We start from the raw sequence: 16,473 nt of genomic DNA on the forward strand, positions 1-16,473 counted from the left end.
CGTCGGCCTGCAGACTGAAAGGTCCCAGGTTCGATTCCGGTCAAGGGCATGTACCTTGGTTGCGGGTGCATCCCCGGTGGGGGGTGTGCAGGAGGCAGCTGGTCAATGTTTCTCTCTCATCGATGTTTCTAGCTCTCTATCCCTCTCCCTTCCTCTCTGTAAAAAATCAATAAAACATTAAAAAAAGAAAAGAAAACCCTATCTTCTCTATATTAAAACAAAAACAAAATTTATATGACCAATACAAATCTCTCCTTTGAACTCCAAGTTTTTACATACAACAGCTAATCAAGTATTTCCACTTGGATATAGCAGACCAAGTTAGTTTATCTAAAATGGCATTCTCTATTACACATCTTTCCCCCAAAAAATCTGTTCTTCTCTAGTCTTCTTTAGCTCAGTAAATGGTACCACTATTCACTTAATTGCTCAATCCAGAAACCTGAAAATCACCCGATTCCCTCCTCCCTTATTTCCTTCTAACCCATTATTGAGTCTTTCAGACTTTACTTTCAAAGTATATCTTAATCTGTCGACTTTTCTTCATCTCTACCACCACCACTCTATTTGAAGATACCATCTCTCACCTGGATTACGTCAATAATCTTCCAAACGGTCGTCTCCCTGTTACCCATACCACCACCCAATTCATTCTCTACATAGCATCAGGAGTGAACTTTTAAAATAAAAAATGGGATTTTGGCATTCCCTACTTAAAATCTTTCAATGGCTTCTACCACATTCAGAATAAAATTCAAACCCCTTAGTATGGCCCTACTCAAAAGCTCCAGCCTACTTCAACATTATCTCTCGCTACTTTCCCCCTTATTCGTTGTGCTCCAGCTGCATTAGCCTTTGTGCATTTCCTGGCTTTTTCCCACCTTAGAGCCTTTTTGAATCTGTTCCTTATACTTGGAATGCTCTTCCCTTCAATCTTTGCCTGACTGGCTCTTTATCCCCTCTTTCTGGGCTCAGCTTCTCATCTCATGACAGAGGTAAGCCACCCAATCAAAAACAGCCTCAATATTTTTCTTTTTGTAGCAATTTATAATCATATATTTATCTACATTTACAGTGGTCTCATCCACTAAGTAAACATCATGAGAGCTAGCACTGTGTCTGCTTTGTTCATCATGTAGTGCCAGAGCAACGTGACACATAGTAAGTGCTTCATAATATTTGCTGAATGAATGCAGACATCCATTTGAACTCTGTAGCTTGCAATCCATTCTAACACACATTCAAGGTACCATCCCAATGAGCTCACAACGAGGCAGAAAAGGTTTTTGTTTTTTTAAGGAAAAAAAGTGACACTGAACTTGTGGGAAGAAACTTGGGACCTACTGCAACCTGCTTTAGCAAGTCACACTCAGATTACTCTCAACTTACCAAACCAGGGAGTAGTCTTACTTAATTTCTATTGTACTTTCCAGCTTGAAGTTTAGCCGACATTTCCAGGAGGCCTTTGAACACCTGAGGCTACACCAGGAATCTTCAGATCAGCTCGCTACACCTCATACTATAGTTACCAGTGCCACCTGCTGGTCAAAGCCATTTTCATGTTTCTGGGAAAAGATCCCGTAACAAAAGTAGGAGTTGCTATTAGCACTGTGCACTTGACACGTATAACTAACTTAATTCTCACTATGAGGGTTTTTGGGTTTTGTTTTTTTTTTTTGCGATTAATACTATTATCACCCTCATTTTACAAAGAAGAAAACAGGGTAGGTCAAGATGTGAACCCCTATCAGCCTCCACAGCCCAGTGCTTTTAACCATTCTACTGATCTAAACTAAACAGAACTCCATAAAGTGTTTAAATCCTGACAGTCTAGAAATTGGGGAAATGGGCTTTTAATCTACTTTGCTCAGAGACATCTGTTCACAAATAGGGCCCTGGATGGGGCCAGAAAGGCTGGGGGACGGGGCGTTGAAGCTGGGAGAGCTATGACCCTTCAAGCAAGAGCTGAGCAGACTCGCCGTGACGGAGGGCGCCGGCTACCCTGGCAGTGCCGTCCCCGGAGGGCGGTCAGCACGGCTTCTCCCCGACTCCCGGACGCGGCGCGTGGGGGTCAGTGATGGCTGGCCTCTGTCCAGCGGGACGCAGACTCAGAGCGGCCGGGACCGGGGAAGTGCGGGGGCCGCGCTGAAGAGGGACCTGGCGGCAGGTGGCGCGGAGCCGGGTCCAATGCGAGGGTTGGAGCCGGCGGGCCCCGAGGCGCACCGGCCAGGGTCTCCGCGGAGGTCCCGCTCCCCCCGCGGCGAGCAGCGGCCGAGTCTCGGGCTTTGTCTGCTCTCAGGGCCCCAGACTGGCGAGGAAACCAACCTGCCGGGGAGCCCAGGTCAGGGGTCAGGCGGCGAACCGGGCCGGTCTTCTGCAAGGGCTTCGGGGCCCCGCGGGCGCTGCGGACGGCGGCTGTGGAGGGCCAAAAGTAGCCCTGGCCGGCGGGCCCCGCAGCCCACGCGCGCGGCCAAGCAGGGAGCGGAAAACCGGGCCGGGCCGACCCTCCGAGAGGATGTAATAGGACGACAGCTTTTAATGGGCCTCCCTCACCTGTCCTGATTGCCCAGGTCTGCCACAGGGGGTCCCATCCGACCACCAGGAAATTCTGATTTATTCAATTTGAGCTAGACCTGGAGCCAGCCTCTAAAAAGGGAAAACACTAATTCATTCCCTACTTAAGTAGATAAGACTGGGCCTCAGTAGAACCCTAACTGAAAAGGTAAAAAGCAATCGAGGCCATAATTACCTGTGACACACACAGCCCAGCAAACCAGTGCCCAAAATTATTGGTTGATAAAGGCTATAGGTGTGCAGAGAGCAAGGTTCTGTAAACCAGGGGCTTGCTGGAAGGTTTCAGGGACAGGAGACAGGCGGTATACCTTGGAGTTGCCCCATAGGTAATGTCTCAGCAACGAGGAAGGGGCCCAACTGGCAAATCGCCACCCTGCCGTTTCTCACAACATGAATGGCAGAGGCTAGAAGTTGGAGGAGTAGGCTGGTTACAGTAGGCTGAGAAACACCAATTCAACTCAGATAATAGGGAGTTATTGAAAATTATGGGTAGGGATGCAATAAGATATAGATTGTATTTTGAGACTAGCAATAATGGATCCACTCAGGTAGGTAGAAGAGAGGGCTGGAGGCACGGACTCAAATTAGGAGACTAATAGAACCTAGGTATCAGGTGATGAAAGCCTGGATTAATACAGTGGCAATGTTTGTAAAGCAAAATTGGACAGGCTTTTGTGACTGATAAAGGAATGGGAGGTGAAAAGATCATGTATTTCTTATGCTCATTGAGGGAATTATGGCATTTCCAAATAAAAATGTCCTGTAGACAGCTGAAAATCTTAGATCTAAATTCTTTGATTCAAAGCTTCCATTTAATGCATAAATCCCACTGTATTCCTGCTTGACAGCCTCCAAAGGTGGTGACCGGGTTATCTTATGACAGCCCCAAGTCATTGTGACACAACCCTAGATTTCCTTTCATGTGGACTTGGGAGTTTCCAATTCAGAAGACAATTTAGGGCATTGTCTGTGCCTGCCCATTCCTTGTACTATTTCTTGAATTTAGCACCACAACAGTGGATGAGACCTGAGGAAAAGTAAACAGGATTGATAACTGAACCTCAGGCAATACCTCAGATTGGGGAATGAGGCAGATATGTTACTGATTAAGTTCTCTGAAAGAAATTTGAACCAAAGGCGTAAGGTCAGTTTCAAGCAGGATTTTTTTTTTAAGTGTACTCTTCCCTAATTCTTTTCACCTTGTTTTTTTTAACTGTGTCTCCTCTTCTAGGTAACTACTTAAAAAAAGAAAATTATTTTGTCTTGTTTTGACGTTATATCCCCAGGGCCTATCAGTGTCTGTTATATATGAGGCACACAGATGTTAAATGGTTAGCAATGCTCTAAAGCAGCGGTCCCCAACCGGTGGCCCGCGGACCACTGGTGGTCCGTGAGGTCTGAAAGGTTGGCGACCACTGCTCTAAAGGACGGAGAATGAAGACAGAAAAAGACAGTGGAGATTTTCAAAGAACGGCATTTCATGAGAAGTACTCACTCCCTGATCTCATAAGTCTTCCATTGCCTGGACAACCATTAAAGGGCCCCTTATCTAACTTGAATAGACCTGCTTCTACAGGTCTGTAGAATGTATGCTTTCCAATGGGTCAGATTTTCGGCATTATTGTAACTTAAGAAAATGTCTCCAAAGAAAGAAAAGAACATAAGTTGGTTCACTTAAAAACAGATACATTGAGATAGACTCTCAAAAACATGGTTTTCCTCTTTCTAAGGCTATATAGAAGCTTGGATGAATAATTAAAGCAACAAAAGCCATAGGTTCAGTAGTAACTCACTGAACTGTCCTCTAATTCATAAATATAGGTAATGCTAGCTTATAAGAAGCTAGGATTCAGAAGTTGCTTTGGAATGAGAAATACATGTTTATATAACAGAAGTAAAATTAAGAGGCAGTCACAGCCCTAGGCCAGTCCAAAAACACTATTTGTCCTATAATATACTTACAACATGTTAGAGTACATTTTTTTTTTTTTTTGGTTAGCTAACCACCATTATTAAAAAGGTTTTTTAATGGGACATAATTCTTGTTCCAACTTGGGAAGTTAGGAACCTATCTTCCTTCTTCCTCAACCCTATAAATAAGAAGCTACCCTTAGCACCTGCTGTACAAATGAAACCCTCAACTACTTTCACAATCCCAGCGACGACAAATTAACATCTTCTTGTGCTTAACTCCCCCCACCCTCCCGTCCTTCCAATCTCCGGGGGGAGAGGAGGGGCGACAGCAGACAAGAGAGGTTCCCAGGCAGTGGCTAATCCTGGAGAAATGAGGCACAGACACCACAGCACTGTTTAATCAGGGATTTCATTAAGGTTAAATCTCTAGGAATGAGGGATTGTCAGTCAGTGGGCACAAAGCCCAGGAAGCTTCCTCAGATTTCATAGTGAACCACAGGCTCAGGCTCTTTGGTGGGATCGCCGCCTCGTTCCAGGTACAGGTTATTATAAGGATACTGCTTTGGCCCCTGAGGAAAAAACACAGGTCAGCAAGAACAACACACATCCAGCCAATACCTGGCTACATCCCACTCTGGGTTTAATAGTCATGCACAGTAAATGGGTATGCGGTAGCCTCTGGTCAGACCCAGCTGGGCTAGAATGGCAGGAAGAGCACTCCTCTTCCCTGCTCAGCCCAAGGCAGAGAGAAAGCCTAGACTGTAAGAGAAATGGTGCCTACACTCTGTGTGTGTGTGTGTGTGTGTGTGTGTGTGTGTGTGAGAGAGAGAGAGAGAGAGAGAGAGAGAGAGAGAGAGAGAGAGAGAGAGAGAGAGAGAAGGAGAGAGAGAGAGAGAATGAGGGAGAGCACCAGGGAGAGCTTTCTAAATGAGACGATGCATCCATCCATCCCACTCTCTCGGGGTCGAGACAGACTCAATCTCCTTTAAGTCACTCAGCCTCTAATGGTTCCACCACTAAAGTGGCCTAGCAAATGAGGCGTGCAGGAGCAGCAGTGAGGGAAAGCACAGAGGAGACACGGCTGGGACGTGCTTTAGGGGCTGCTGGCTTTACCAACAAACAGCTGTCAGAGAACACAGCTCAAGGGGAGGAGAAAAGGGTGATGTGCTTACAGAACTGAAAAATGGAAGAGCCACACTGTGTTTCTTGCTCTCCTGAAGTGAAGTTAGTGCTCACACCAGCCCTACGTGCACTCTCCAGCCTGGGGCCCCTGGGGCTTGGTAGGAAGGCTCGTGTCAGTGCACACAGACATACCAGCTACCATCAGGACATTGATTATCTCTGCAGAGGTAGCACTGAGCAGCCAACTGCAAACACAGCAGCTTCCCTGCTTTCCGTTCCTTTCCTTACAATCTATCCTGTAGATCAGCGGTCGCCAACCAGTGGTCCGCGGAGCACTGGCGGTCCGTGAGGTCTGAAAGGTTGGTGACCGCTGCTGCAGGCTACTCCCAGGTTAATCTTCCTAAAAACCTAGCTTTCATTATGTCATTCTTCTACTCAAAAACTCAACATGGCTTCCGGTTGCCTAGAGGCAGACCAAGTCATCACTGTATCCCCAACCCCTAGCATGGTCTGGACTGGTACACAACAGGGGCTTCATAAATATTTGTTGAATGAATGTGTTACCGCACCATCAAGTCCAAATCCCTTAGCAATACAGTAAAAGCCGTCCAACCTAAACTGATCAGCTCACCTCACAATAATTTTTAAGGGAGCAATTTCCACATCTGATTTCCCAAGACATCAGAATTACCTGGGGACTTGTTAAATATTGATTCTAGAATCCCACTGTGGAGCTACTGAATTAGGCTTTCCAGGAAGTGGAGCCCAGGAATCTGAATTTTTAGCAGCTCTCCAGGTAACCAACGCAGCCAGTTATTTAGGAATTATTTTCTATGCCTGCTCCACTCCAGCTAACTCTCTCCTTGTCCTTCCTTCTGTTTTCTCTTGGCCCACATGTTCTCTCCAAATTCTCCCTACCACCCAAAGTGTGTATGTATTTTTAGCATCTAGTTTACTAGGTAACCCTTCTCCTTAACAGCCCCTTCTCCTTAACAGCACCTCATACCCATTAGTACAAACATTCACTACACACATATATATACACACAAAATCTGCCAAATTCCTGTATTTGTTCAAACGTTGCTCATTTGAATTTTCTTATTATTCAAACTCAACTTCATTAAAGCTAGACAGTATTTTTTCTTTCACGTTCTCCAAAATATAACTGTCTATGCCTATAGTAAACATTTAATTGCTTCCAATACCTCATAGGAGGTGCCCTTCCCACCTTCAAAAAGGATAAGGCTCCAACTCCAGATTCCATGACTCTACCTTAGAGTGAATCACTTGAGGAAATATAATTGGTAAGTACAGTCCCCAAATGGCAACTCTAGAGACTAGCTGGCTTCCATATTCTCCTTCCTCACAGAGTCCTAACCTGTTCCTTCTCACTCAGGCTGATCCAAGAAGTTAGGCATGGAGCAGTGCCTGGTACTTGTGCCAGGCCAATGTGTGAGGCCCTCCATAGACTGTCCCTACTCCAGAGACTTCATTCCCTCAGGAAGCAGGCTAAGTAAACGTGCGCACAAGAAAGCACTTTTCAGATACTCACCACTGGCTGGTAGGAGGGGTAATTCTCGCCCACCCAAAACATGAACAGCATGAAGGCCACGAAGCCGAAGAAGTGCTTACACATGACATCCCAAGAAACAGGTGTGGGGGACGTGTCCACACGGTTCCTGATATACATATCTAGGTCCCAGTGAAGCTAAGGCAGAAAGACAGATAAATGTCACATGCCGCTCTTCCTACAAAAGTAGCCAGTCCAGAGTGGTCAGAGCCTGATACAGGGCTTGACAAAGGCATTCTACTGCCCTGAACAATATTCTGAGAGCCACGTTTGAGATACTCTGGCCCACAGGACTAGATGCTGGTTTATGGTTAGTTTCCACTGACCAGAGACAGCTCAATCATGGAAATTTGCAGAGCTTGTTAATTTCCAGAGGTCCCATTCCACATGCCACACATGGAACATCAGATCTCAGATCAATGGATTTGGCTTTCTTGGGCAGAAAACCTTAGTGTTATTTGGACAGAGAAGTACTATTTGAGCTTAAAAAAAAAAAAATCCTCAGGAATACATTAGGGAGAAGGAAGAAAAGTTAAATGGGATATAGTTCTCTCACCGGTTCACCCCAGTTCAATCTCAGGTCTGAGTGGTCCCAGTCATACCATGGATCCCTCTCATGCTGTGAGCGGTCAGGGAGCTTTGGGTAGTCGCCATACCTGAGAGATAGCAAGAATTCTGGAAAGGGCTCTGAGCAGTGTCTCTCAGATAATTCAGAGTATCCTCACCTCAAAGATAAGAAACCAACTGACAGAAATAACTGCCTCACCAAAGGACAGAGGAAATGACTTTCAAATCAAGATCTCAATTTCTAGTCACTAAGCAAAGAACCACAGAAGCCCAAATTGTAATTAAAAGTTTGACAGCCCAACCGGTACGGCTCAGTGGTTGAGTGTTGACCTGTGAACCAGGAGATCATGGTTTGATTCCCAGTGAGGGCATATGCCTGGGTTTTGATCTCTATCCCCAGTGTGGGCATGCAGGAGGCAGCCGATCAGTGGTTCTCTCTCATCACTGATGTTTCTATCTCTCTCCCTTTCCTTCCTCTCTGAAATCAATAAAAATATATATTTTTTAAAAAGGTTCACATCAAACTCTGAAATATTAAAACATCATAAGCTTTTCTCACCTTCTTTCAACAAAGAGAAAAAAGTCACATAATGTTATAATGCTAGGCCTGGAAGGCGTTATCAGTCACTCTGATTTCCTCATGAGCAGAAAATGAAACTGAAGTATGGGGTCTAACCCCGTGACTAATTGGAATAAAAACAAAAAGGGTACAGATTAGAAAAGTATTATTTTCATAGCATCTATGTTCTTCAACCGAGTTGGCATACATCTTCATGTTCCAAACACCTCATGGGACTTCTTGCCAAGTTGGGTTTTCCTCCAACCAATCCAGGTTCAACGTATACAGACGGCTGCCAAGGCTGCTCTTGTCCACAACACAACAAAAGACATAGGAAACGATGACAACTAGACACATACTACAGAAAGTGACTGGAAAACAACAAGACGAATAGGAGCTGCTGGAATCACACTGAAAGAGGGATGCGAGGATAGAAAATGAGGGTGCTGGCAATCACTTCAGATAATTAACCCGAGAGATGTTAGATGTGCGGTAGCTATGGGGACAGGAGAGGAGGAGGGAGTAACATTAATTGGAGCCAGGGAATTTAATCTGCTATTTAATCTGCTCTGCAGTTGCTAGGATTTCCACAGCCCCAACGGCAATGAAAGCGGATATTTTTTATAAAAGAGAGATATACACAAATATAGAGTGCTCCATCTACAAATAAGGTTCTCAAGACAGGAGTCCAGTTCCAGCCTGGTCACGTGCCTGGACGACAGCACCTGAGCCCAGCAGATGCTCAATCCAAATGAAACCTTGCGCTCTGGATCGAGCCAAGGAAGATTCCTGCTATTCACGGGTCCTCGGGGAGCTATTCAAACCTCGCTTCCTCATTTGAGGAAATAACCCGAGCCAAGGAGAAAATTGAAGTCCTCTCGGCTGCAGCTGCTCTCCCACCCCCTCCCACCTCCCTCCACCGAGAAAAAGCACCCACACCATTGACTCTGAGGGGGTCATGGGAAGGTTGGGGGGCGGGTGGGGATGGGGGGGAGGGTCAGAATCGAGCCACCTAACCCAGTCGCCTTCTCCCATCACTACCCAAGTGCGAGCAGACCCTCTCTGTCTCACCCCATGCCATCATCTGGGTACGGCTCGTAGTCTTCCACCCGCATGTTATACTTCTTGGCGGCGGCGGCCCGTTCTTCTGGGGTCCTGGGATAGGGCCCCGGGAGCATGTCCCTGGTAATGTGGGAGGCTAGAGGGCAGACGAGGGCAGGTCAGAGGGCACCCCGTTCCGCCGGCCTCCCCGAAGATTTCAAGCTGCGGTGGCAGCGGAGGCCGGAGCCCGAGTCTTCCAGGGACCAGCGAGACCCTCCACCCGCTTTTCTGGATACACGAACTCCATCTCCGCCCCCCAGCCCCGACACGGCCGCCGCGGTATCCACGATACCCACCTCCCCCCGACGACACACCAACCCTCAGACATCCCCTCCCCACACTGAGGCCTCGCCCGTTCTCGCGGACCTGTCCGTGCACCCGGCGGTACCACGTTCCGGCCTGCCCTTTGCAGCCATCGGACTCCCAGGACCCCCGCCCTGGCCGCCGCCATCTTGACCTTCTTGAGGTTTCCCTCCGCACATGCGCAAAGGCCAGTCACGGCGGCTGAGCGGGGCCAAACGCGACGGAGAGAGCAGGTAGCGAAGCAAAGTCTTAAGGGTTCCGCAAGGGTGAGGCGTACAGGGTGTGGAGAAGCCAGAGGCGGGATGTGCAGAGGGACAGAGGCGGAGAGGGAAAACTTGAAGGGCAGAAAACCAAGCAGGTTATTGCTTTGATATTTCAGATTGTTGATTCTCCTTTTCTCCCTAAGTTAACTTAGACGCATCCAAGAATAATGAGGACTCAGGAGCTGAGCATCGCGTGTGGACCGCTGACCCACCTCCAGCAAGAGCAGTACAAGTGAAGTGAGCCCGTGTCCATCTCCGACTGCTTGCCTTTTCCTCTCCTTTACTGGCGCTTGCTCCATTCATCCCCAAACGTGATCATTCTTCAAATTCAGCCCTTGGTCCTGCTTGTTTTTGTTGTTTTCCGTATTGGTTGATATTGAAAGGTTTGCGACGCAGGAAACAAGACAGAGTCCAGGCCATGGAAAGGGGGGGAGGTTTTAATCTTGCGCTCCCGGGCGAAACTCACAGGTCCGAGAGTGGGCCAGGGGAGTTCGCGCCAAAACGGGGCTTAGGTACTTCCTTTATACAGCTGTTTAGTGAGGGGAGGGTGGAGGGCATGAGAGGTGTGGAATTCCTGCCTCGGGCAGGGGTCTGGAAAGGCTGGCAAGGTCTGGGAAGGCGCCAGTTATCTTTGTCACCATCTACCTTGTGGATGCTTGCAGGGCTGTGGTCTTTCCCCCCTGCCTTGACCTAACATCCCGGCCTTTTTGGTGATAGGGGGCGCCGAAATCGTCCTGGCTACTTCCTGCTGATCAGGGGCGAAGAGGGTGGGGGATGTTAAAGGCCAGGGTCAGGCAGAGGCTGGTTGAGGGTGAGGGGCAGCCGAGTGTAGGGATGGAGCAGGAGCTGGTTTACAGTCACCGGTGACATTTCTGCGATCCGGGAGCGGATGAATTTGAGGAGGCAGGGAGCTAGGGAAAAAAAAAAGACACAGATGAGAATTAGGGGCCCTATCAGGGGTAGGGTCCAGGTAGCTCTAAAGAGAGTTGTTCCGGGAGTGTCTTGCACGTAATTCTTCACTCAGCTTAGTCAGGTTCTGCACGTTCTGTTCCACCACTCTGGACTCGTTGATGTAGCAGCAGCATTCTTCTTGAAGGAACATGCAGGTTCCTCCTCTTTTCGCAGCAAGAAGGTCTAGGGCCCGTCGGTTCTGCAGGGCTATTTGGACTACCGATGTTACTTGCCGCTGCAGGGAGGCTAAGGAGGTAGTAGTAGACTTCAGGGCTATCTGGAGTCTGTCATTGAAATCCTGAGCAGAGATTATGCTGTTCCCGAGGGCCCCCCCCCCAGCGAGGCCTATCGAGGCAGCGATACTTACCCCCAACATGACCAGGAGGAAGGCGGCCCTGCGGGCCGGGGGTGGGATGAAGGGAGCAACCAGGCAAGCTCCGACTCTCCATACAAGGTTAGCTGGGGAACTACTGTGACCACGAAGCAAGGCCCGGGGTCAGAGGAGTTTACGCAGTTGCTTAAGGTGCCGTTGCACCAAAAGAAGGTACCCGAGCTGGCCTTGTGGGACTGGCTGCAGTGTGGTTTTGGGTACAGTTCCAAGTGACCCGTCCCACAGTTACCGGGTTGCTGGTCTGGTAGCATATCCGTGGGGGCAAGGTGGGCTCTGGAGTTCCCGGTTCCCAGAGGGGAATGCCAGCCAGGGGAGGCTGACATTCACCGTGTCCTTGGGTTCCTGGAGGAGTCATGAGTGGGACGGCAGCCAGCAAAGGTCTTTGGAGAGAGACACATAAAAAGCAGTGCGAGACATTGGGCAGGGTGCGGGTCTCGTTAAGGAATAGTAGAGTGTGTTGGATAAGTTGGAGCCAAGAAGACAGGACTTCTACCTGGGGGGAATCAGGCAGCTTCCCTTTAAGGGAATGTTCGGCCTGTAGGATGCTTTTGGAGACCTGGATTTGGGCCTCCTGGGCCATGATATATTCCCGGGAGATGTAGATGGTCCCTGAAGGGGTTGAGCTCCAACCACCCCCATATAGTTTTCCCATAACGCCTTGAACCTCCACACATAAGCAGGTGGGGGTGGGTGTAGGTTGCCCAGGGCTGGGAGGAGAAGGAGGAGGAGGAGGGTGGCTAAGGCAGACCTTAGTGGGGCCCAACACCTCACATTTATAGAAGTCATGCTGCTCCAGAGTCCTCTTGAGTCTGGAGAGGTGGTGCCACGATGGATCTTCAAGTAGTTTGGCTGCAGTGGGGGTGGTGAGGATTACTGTGTGCAGTCCCGTCCACCTGTCAGCCTGTTCCCGGAGCAGCTGCCTGCCAGTCCTGCCCTGGGAGGTGTCCCCTCATTTGATGGGTAGGAAAGTTGGGGCGCATTCCTCCTGGGGTGAGCAGGAGGAGCAGGCACTTATGACTGCCTCTCGTAGTGTGGGCGAGGTGAAGAGGGATGAAGGCCGTATCCAGGGTCCGCTCGAGTGTTACTATCGTGTAGGAGGCTTTCTGACGTCCCTGGGGGTCTAGACAAGAGCTTCCATCCACAAACAGAGTTAAGTCAGGATTAGAGAGAGGAAGATCTGAAAGTCCCGCCCGAGGTTGAGTGAGGGCCTCTGACGACCTCGGGGCAGGAGCGCTTTGCTGCAGGTTGGGTGGAGGCAGCGGGAAGGAGAGTGGCTGGGTTCAGGGCTGGGGACTGAGTTAGGGAGATGTCAGGACTCTCCAGGAGCAGGAGATGGAGTTCCTGCATTTGAGAGGGGGCAAGGAGAGATAAGGACCGGTGTGACAGAAGATCTTGGAGAAGACCTGTAAGGGTTGCTGGAGGCCAATCTTCTGGGCCTCCTTGGTGAGAGCAGCAGCTGCAGCCAGAGCCCGGAGGCAGGGCTGCAATTCCCGAACTGTGGGATCAAGCTGTCTGGACAGGTAGGCTGCGGGGTGAAGGCTGGAAGAATCCTACCAGTGGAGGCCAGCTGTATGCCTCTGAGACGTGTCCAGGGAGGGGCTGCAGAGAAGGAGATCATCTCCATACTGGAGGAGAGTGCTGGGTTCTAATGAGCATTGTCAGAGGTCTCTGTTAGGCCTGGCCAAACAGATGAGGGCTGTCTCTGAACCCCTGGGGCAGGACCGTCCAGGTGAGTGGGTCCTTTTAAAATCCTTGTCAACAGTTAACTTTAAAACTTCTTGGAACAGGCCTCTAACTGCTTGAATTCAGAACTGAGTTTCTGATAAGCCTGTGCCAGCAAGAAAGTTGTTCTCTAGGGAGGGAGGAGAGGGGGAGAGGGCGGGGTGAGAAGGCGCTGAGGCCAGAGCATGTTTGCCATCAATACCCATGACCGAGATCGTGGAAGGGGCAATGGCCTGGAAAAGGAGGGCAAGAACAGAGACGTAGCCCCCTTATGATCAGGAAGGAGATCTGCTTACCCACTACCTTGAGCGTTTACCTGGGGGCCTGGCGAGGGTGATGGGTCGTTGAGTCCTGGCATCTTCAGCCTTCAGCCAGTTCCAGCGTGGCCAGCGGCAGGTCATGACCTGGAAGGACGGCCCCTCTACGTTGAGACGCAGAGGGCCCGTCACTTTTCCAGGGGCAGTCACTTTTCCAGTGGCCGCTTTGACCGCACGCCGGGCAAGGCTGGGCTGGAGCCCGGGGTTGGGGCACTGTGGCCTTCGTTTCTGCACTGGAAGCATCCTCTCGTTGCACCCCCACCACGCACAGTCCCTCTTGGACCATGCGTGGCTGCCACCGGCCCCAAAGGTAGCAAGGTTTGGGTTTGCAGACTCATCTCCTGTCGAAGGCGGGCGTACTCTGCCTGCTCCTCACGGGCATTGAAAACCTTAAATGCCATATTCACCAGATCCCGGACAAGGGTCTGAGGGCCATCCTCTGCCTTTTTTAACTTTTTTCGGATATCTGGGGCTGACTGCGAAATGAAGTGAGTGGCTAGAACTGTTGCTCCCGCCCAGGGTCTAGGCGAGTATATAAGGTCAGAGCCTCAGTCAGCCTGTTAAGGAAGACCGCGGGGTTCTCATCTGGTCCCTGAGTAACTTCCCTCAGTTTGTCAAAGTTAACTACCTTGTGGGAGACGGCCTGTAGGCCGGCTATTAGGCATTGGAGCATCTGGTCGCGATGTCGGCGCCCCTCTCGCCCTTCCGGGGTATCTAGTTGGTACACCCAGCCTGGTTCCTGACGAGGAACGGCCTGGGGAGGTCGGGGAGTGAGGATGGGGGAAGGGAGGGAGCGGACGGCAGGGCAGAAGGAGGCAGGGCGGAAGGAGCCCTGTTGCTGGGAGGCGGGCGAGCCGGAGGGGAGGAGGAGGAGGAGGAGGAGGCGGGGCCGCGGACCCGGGGGCTCCAGGGTCCGAGCCCGGGTCGCTGTCCGGGCGGCCTGTGCCTGAGCCAGGGGCGCTGCCCGCCCTCCCCATGCCTGCTCCCTTGCCGCCTCCGCTCCCCCACCCCGGAGCGCGCGGGAGCCAGCTGTTTGGAGCGGCTTGCGGGATGGCGGGAGGGTGGCTCTCGTGCTGTGCGGCGGGGATGGTTGCAGCCGCGGGGAAGAAAGCGCAGCGGCGGCCGCGGGAGGGAGCGGCGCGATCGCGGTGGTGTTACCCACGGCCGCGGAAGCCGCGGGTGGGCAGGTGAGGTGCTGCCGAGAAAGCACCTGCCACGGGGAAGAAAGGGAGCCGTGGCGAAGGAGGAGGAGGAGGAGGGAGCCGAAAGCGTTCGGCGGGAGGAAGAGGGGTGGAAGTGAGAGAGCAGCTGCATCCAAAGAGTCAGAGAATAGAAGGGGCAGAGGAGGGCAGAGTCAGAGAGAACAGAAGGAGCAGAGGGAGGGACGGGAGCGCAGATTGAAAAAGGCCTGGACATATGGAACCTCCAGCCCCTTCCCAGCTCGTTGGCAGGAATTGTTAAGGTCGGTCAGGATGTTAAAATCTAAAGTCCCATCTTCAGGCCATTGTGACCTGTTGTCCAATTCATACTGAGGCCATGCCACGGTACAGAAGTAAATGAGGCGTTTAGGACGCAGATCCTGGGACAGGCCCAGCTTAGCCAGATTGGTGAGTAGGCACCCAGCGGCGCCTGCGAGTCAATTTTGGATTTCTGGTTGCCCATTTTGAAACCTAGGGTCAGTAGCAAAGGCCCAAGGATCAGCGTCCCAATCGTTGAGCCAAGGCTACGGACGGGAATCCGAGGGATGGTGGGAGACGTCTCTCGCCGACCCCCTGGGATCCGGAATGAGGCCAAAAGGCCGGAGACCGAGGGGAAGTAGAAACGTCTTCACTACCCCCCAGGGTCAGAACCTTTCCTGGAAAGGTCCGGAGGGCTATGCCCGGAAAGCAATCTCTGACGCGGACCGCGATTTACGGACAGAGACGCGGACGGAGGACCCTAGGAGTCAATAGGGACTGGGACTCACCAACTGACGCTGCCGAGCTGGAAAGAAGCCTGAGGGTTCTGGGGAGACAAGTGGGGAGGGGTACCCCAAATGGGATACACACTCAATCCCCACCCGGGTTTCGGTACCAGATGAAAGGTTTGCGACGCAGGAAACAAGACAGAGTCCAGGCCATGGAAAGGGGGGGAGGTTTTAATCTTGCGCTCCCGGGCGAAACTCACAGGTCCGAGAGTGGGCCAGGGGAGTTCGCGCCAAAACGGGGCTTAGGTACTTCCTTTATACAGCTGTTTAGTGAGGGGAGGGTGGAGGGCATGAGAGGTGTGGAATTCCTGCCTCGGGCAGGGGTCTGGAAAGGCTGGCAAGGTCTGGGAAGGCGCCAGTTATCTTTGTCACCATCTACCTTGTGGATGCTTGCAGGGCTGTGGTCTTTCCCCCCTGCCTTGACCTAACAGATATCTTTCACCTGATGCGCGGTGCAACAGGTAAATAGGCCTCGAAATGGTTCCTCATTTTCAGTCCGTGTTAACGTAGGAATGTCCCAGTCACCTCTACCCAACAAATGTAAAACCAATGCGATCACCAGGGGCAGCTTTTAGGAGCTCGCATAAAGGCTCAGATTTGCCAGGATTCAGATAATTACGTTACTAACACAATTGACAAACATTAGAAGAATGGGGGGAGGGAACATTATTATGTCTGCGTATGAATATGTTTTAATTTTATTTAAACAAGTGGAATTTGCATAGTTTACACCAAGCATGTCAAACTCATAGGCTAATCCGGGCCAAATAAACAAGGTTTAAGTTTATGTAGGCCGAAAAAAAAAGCTTCAATTTTCATAGAAACGTAGGTTTATTTCCATAGAGACATGCTGAATCCAAGGGGTGAAATAAATGAGTAATCGTTAACATAAAATAATAGATCATTTTAATAAAAATTAATATTTTTTCTTGAACATTAACTTACCAGACACTGAATAACTGCACAAATTAATAAACATAACGCAAATAAACCTATTTTTTGTTGTTCTCCAAAAGCGAAATACTTCCTGTTGCGCACACCAAACAAGTCAGTTCAAGACTAATGATGTGGCAATCGGCTGCTAAAATATTCGCTGCTAGTATTAGTGGCGAGAAATGGTGCGCCTGCGCATAAGGCGTGTAAGGGAAATGAA

The 16,473-nt window shown here is 50.3% G+C and overlaps 1 protein-coding gene across 1 annotated transcript; it reads right to left on the reverse strand.

The window, feature by feature from the left end:
• Positions 1-4,800: 4,800 nt before the first annotated feature.
• NDUFB8 (NADH:ubiquinone oxidoreductase subunit B8) lies at positions 4,801-9,919 on the reverse strand. Its single transcript, XM_079794149.1, has 5 exons — positions 9,774-9,919; positions 9,378-9,504; positions 7,737-7,836; positions 7,163-7,318; positions 4,801-5,057 (listed from the first exon to the last, which is right to left on the reverse strand). The coding sequence occupies exons 1-5, from the start codon at positions 9,856-9,858 to the stop codon at positions 4,965-4,967; spliced, it is 561 nt and encodes a 186-aa protein (XP_079650275.1). The 5' UTR covers positions 9,859-9,919; the 3' UTR covers positions 4,801-4,964.
• Between the last annotated feature and the right edge of the window lie 6,554 nt (positions 9,920-16,473).

Source organism: Cnephaeus nilssonii, assembly GCF_951640355.1.
Source record: "Cnephaeus nilssonii genome assembly, chromosome: 16".
Taxonomy (NCBI): Eukaryota; Metazoa; Chordata; class Mammalia; order Chiroptera; family Vespertilionidae; genus Cnephaeus; species Cnephaeus nilssonii.

Excerpts from the sequence above, each read along its gene's own strand:
- NDUFB8 (XM_079794149.1), bottom strand. The coding sequence starts at position 9,858 with ATGGCGGCGGCCAGGGCGGGGGTCCTGGGAGTCCGATGGCTGCAAAGG. Across the intron at positions 7,319-7,736 it reads GATTGAACTGGGGTGAACCG|CTTCACTGGGACCTAGATAT; the intron begins GTGAGAGAACTA and ends TTTCTGCCTTAG. Across the intron at positions 5,058-7,162 it reads ACCCCTCCTACCAGCCAGTG|GGGCCAAAGCAGTATCCTTA; the intron begins GTGAGTATCTGA and ends TTTTTTCCTCAG.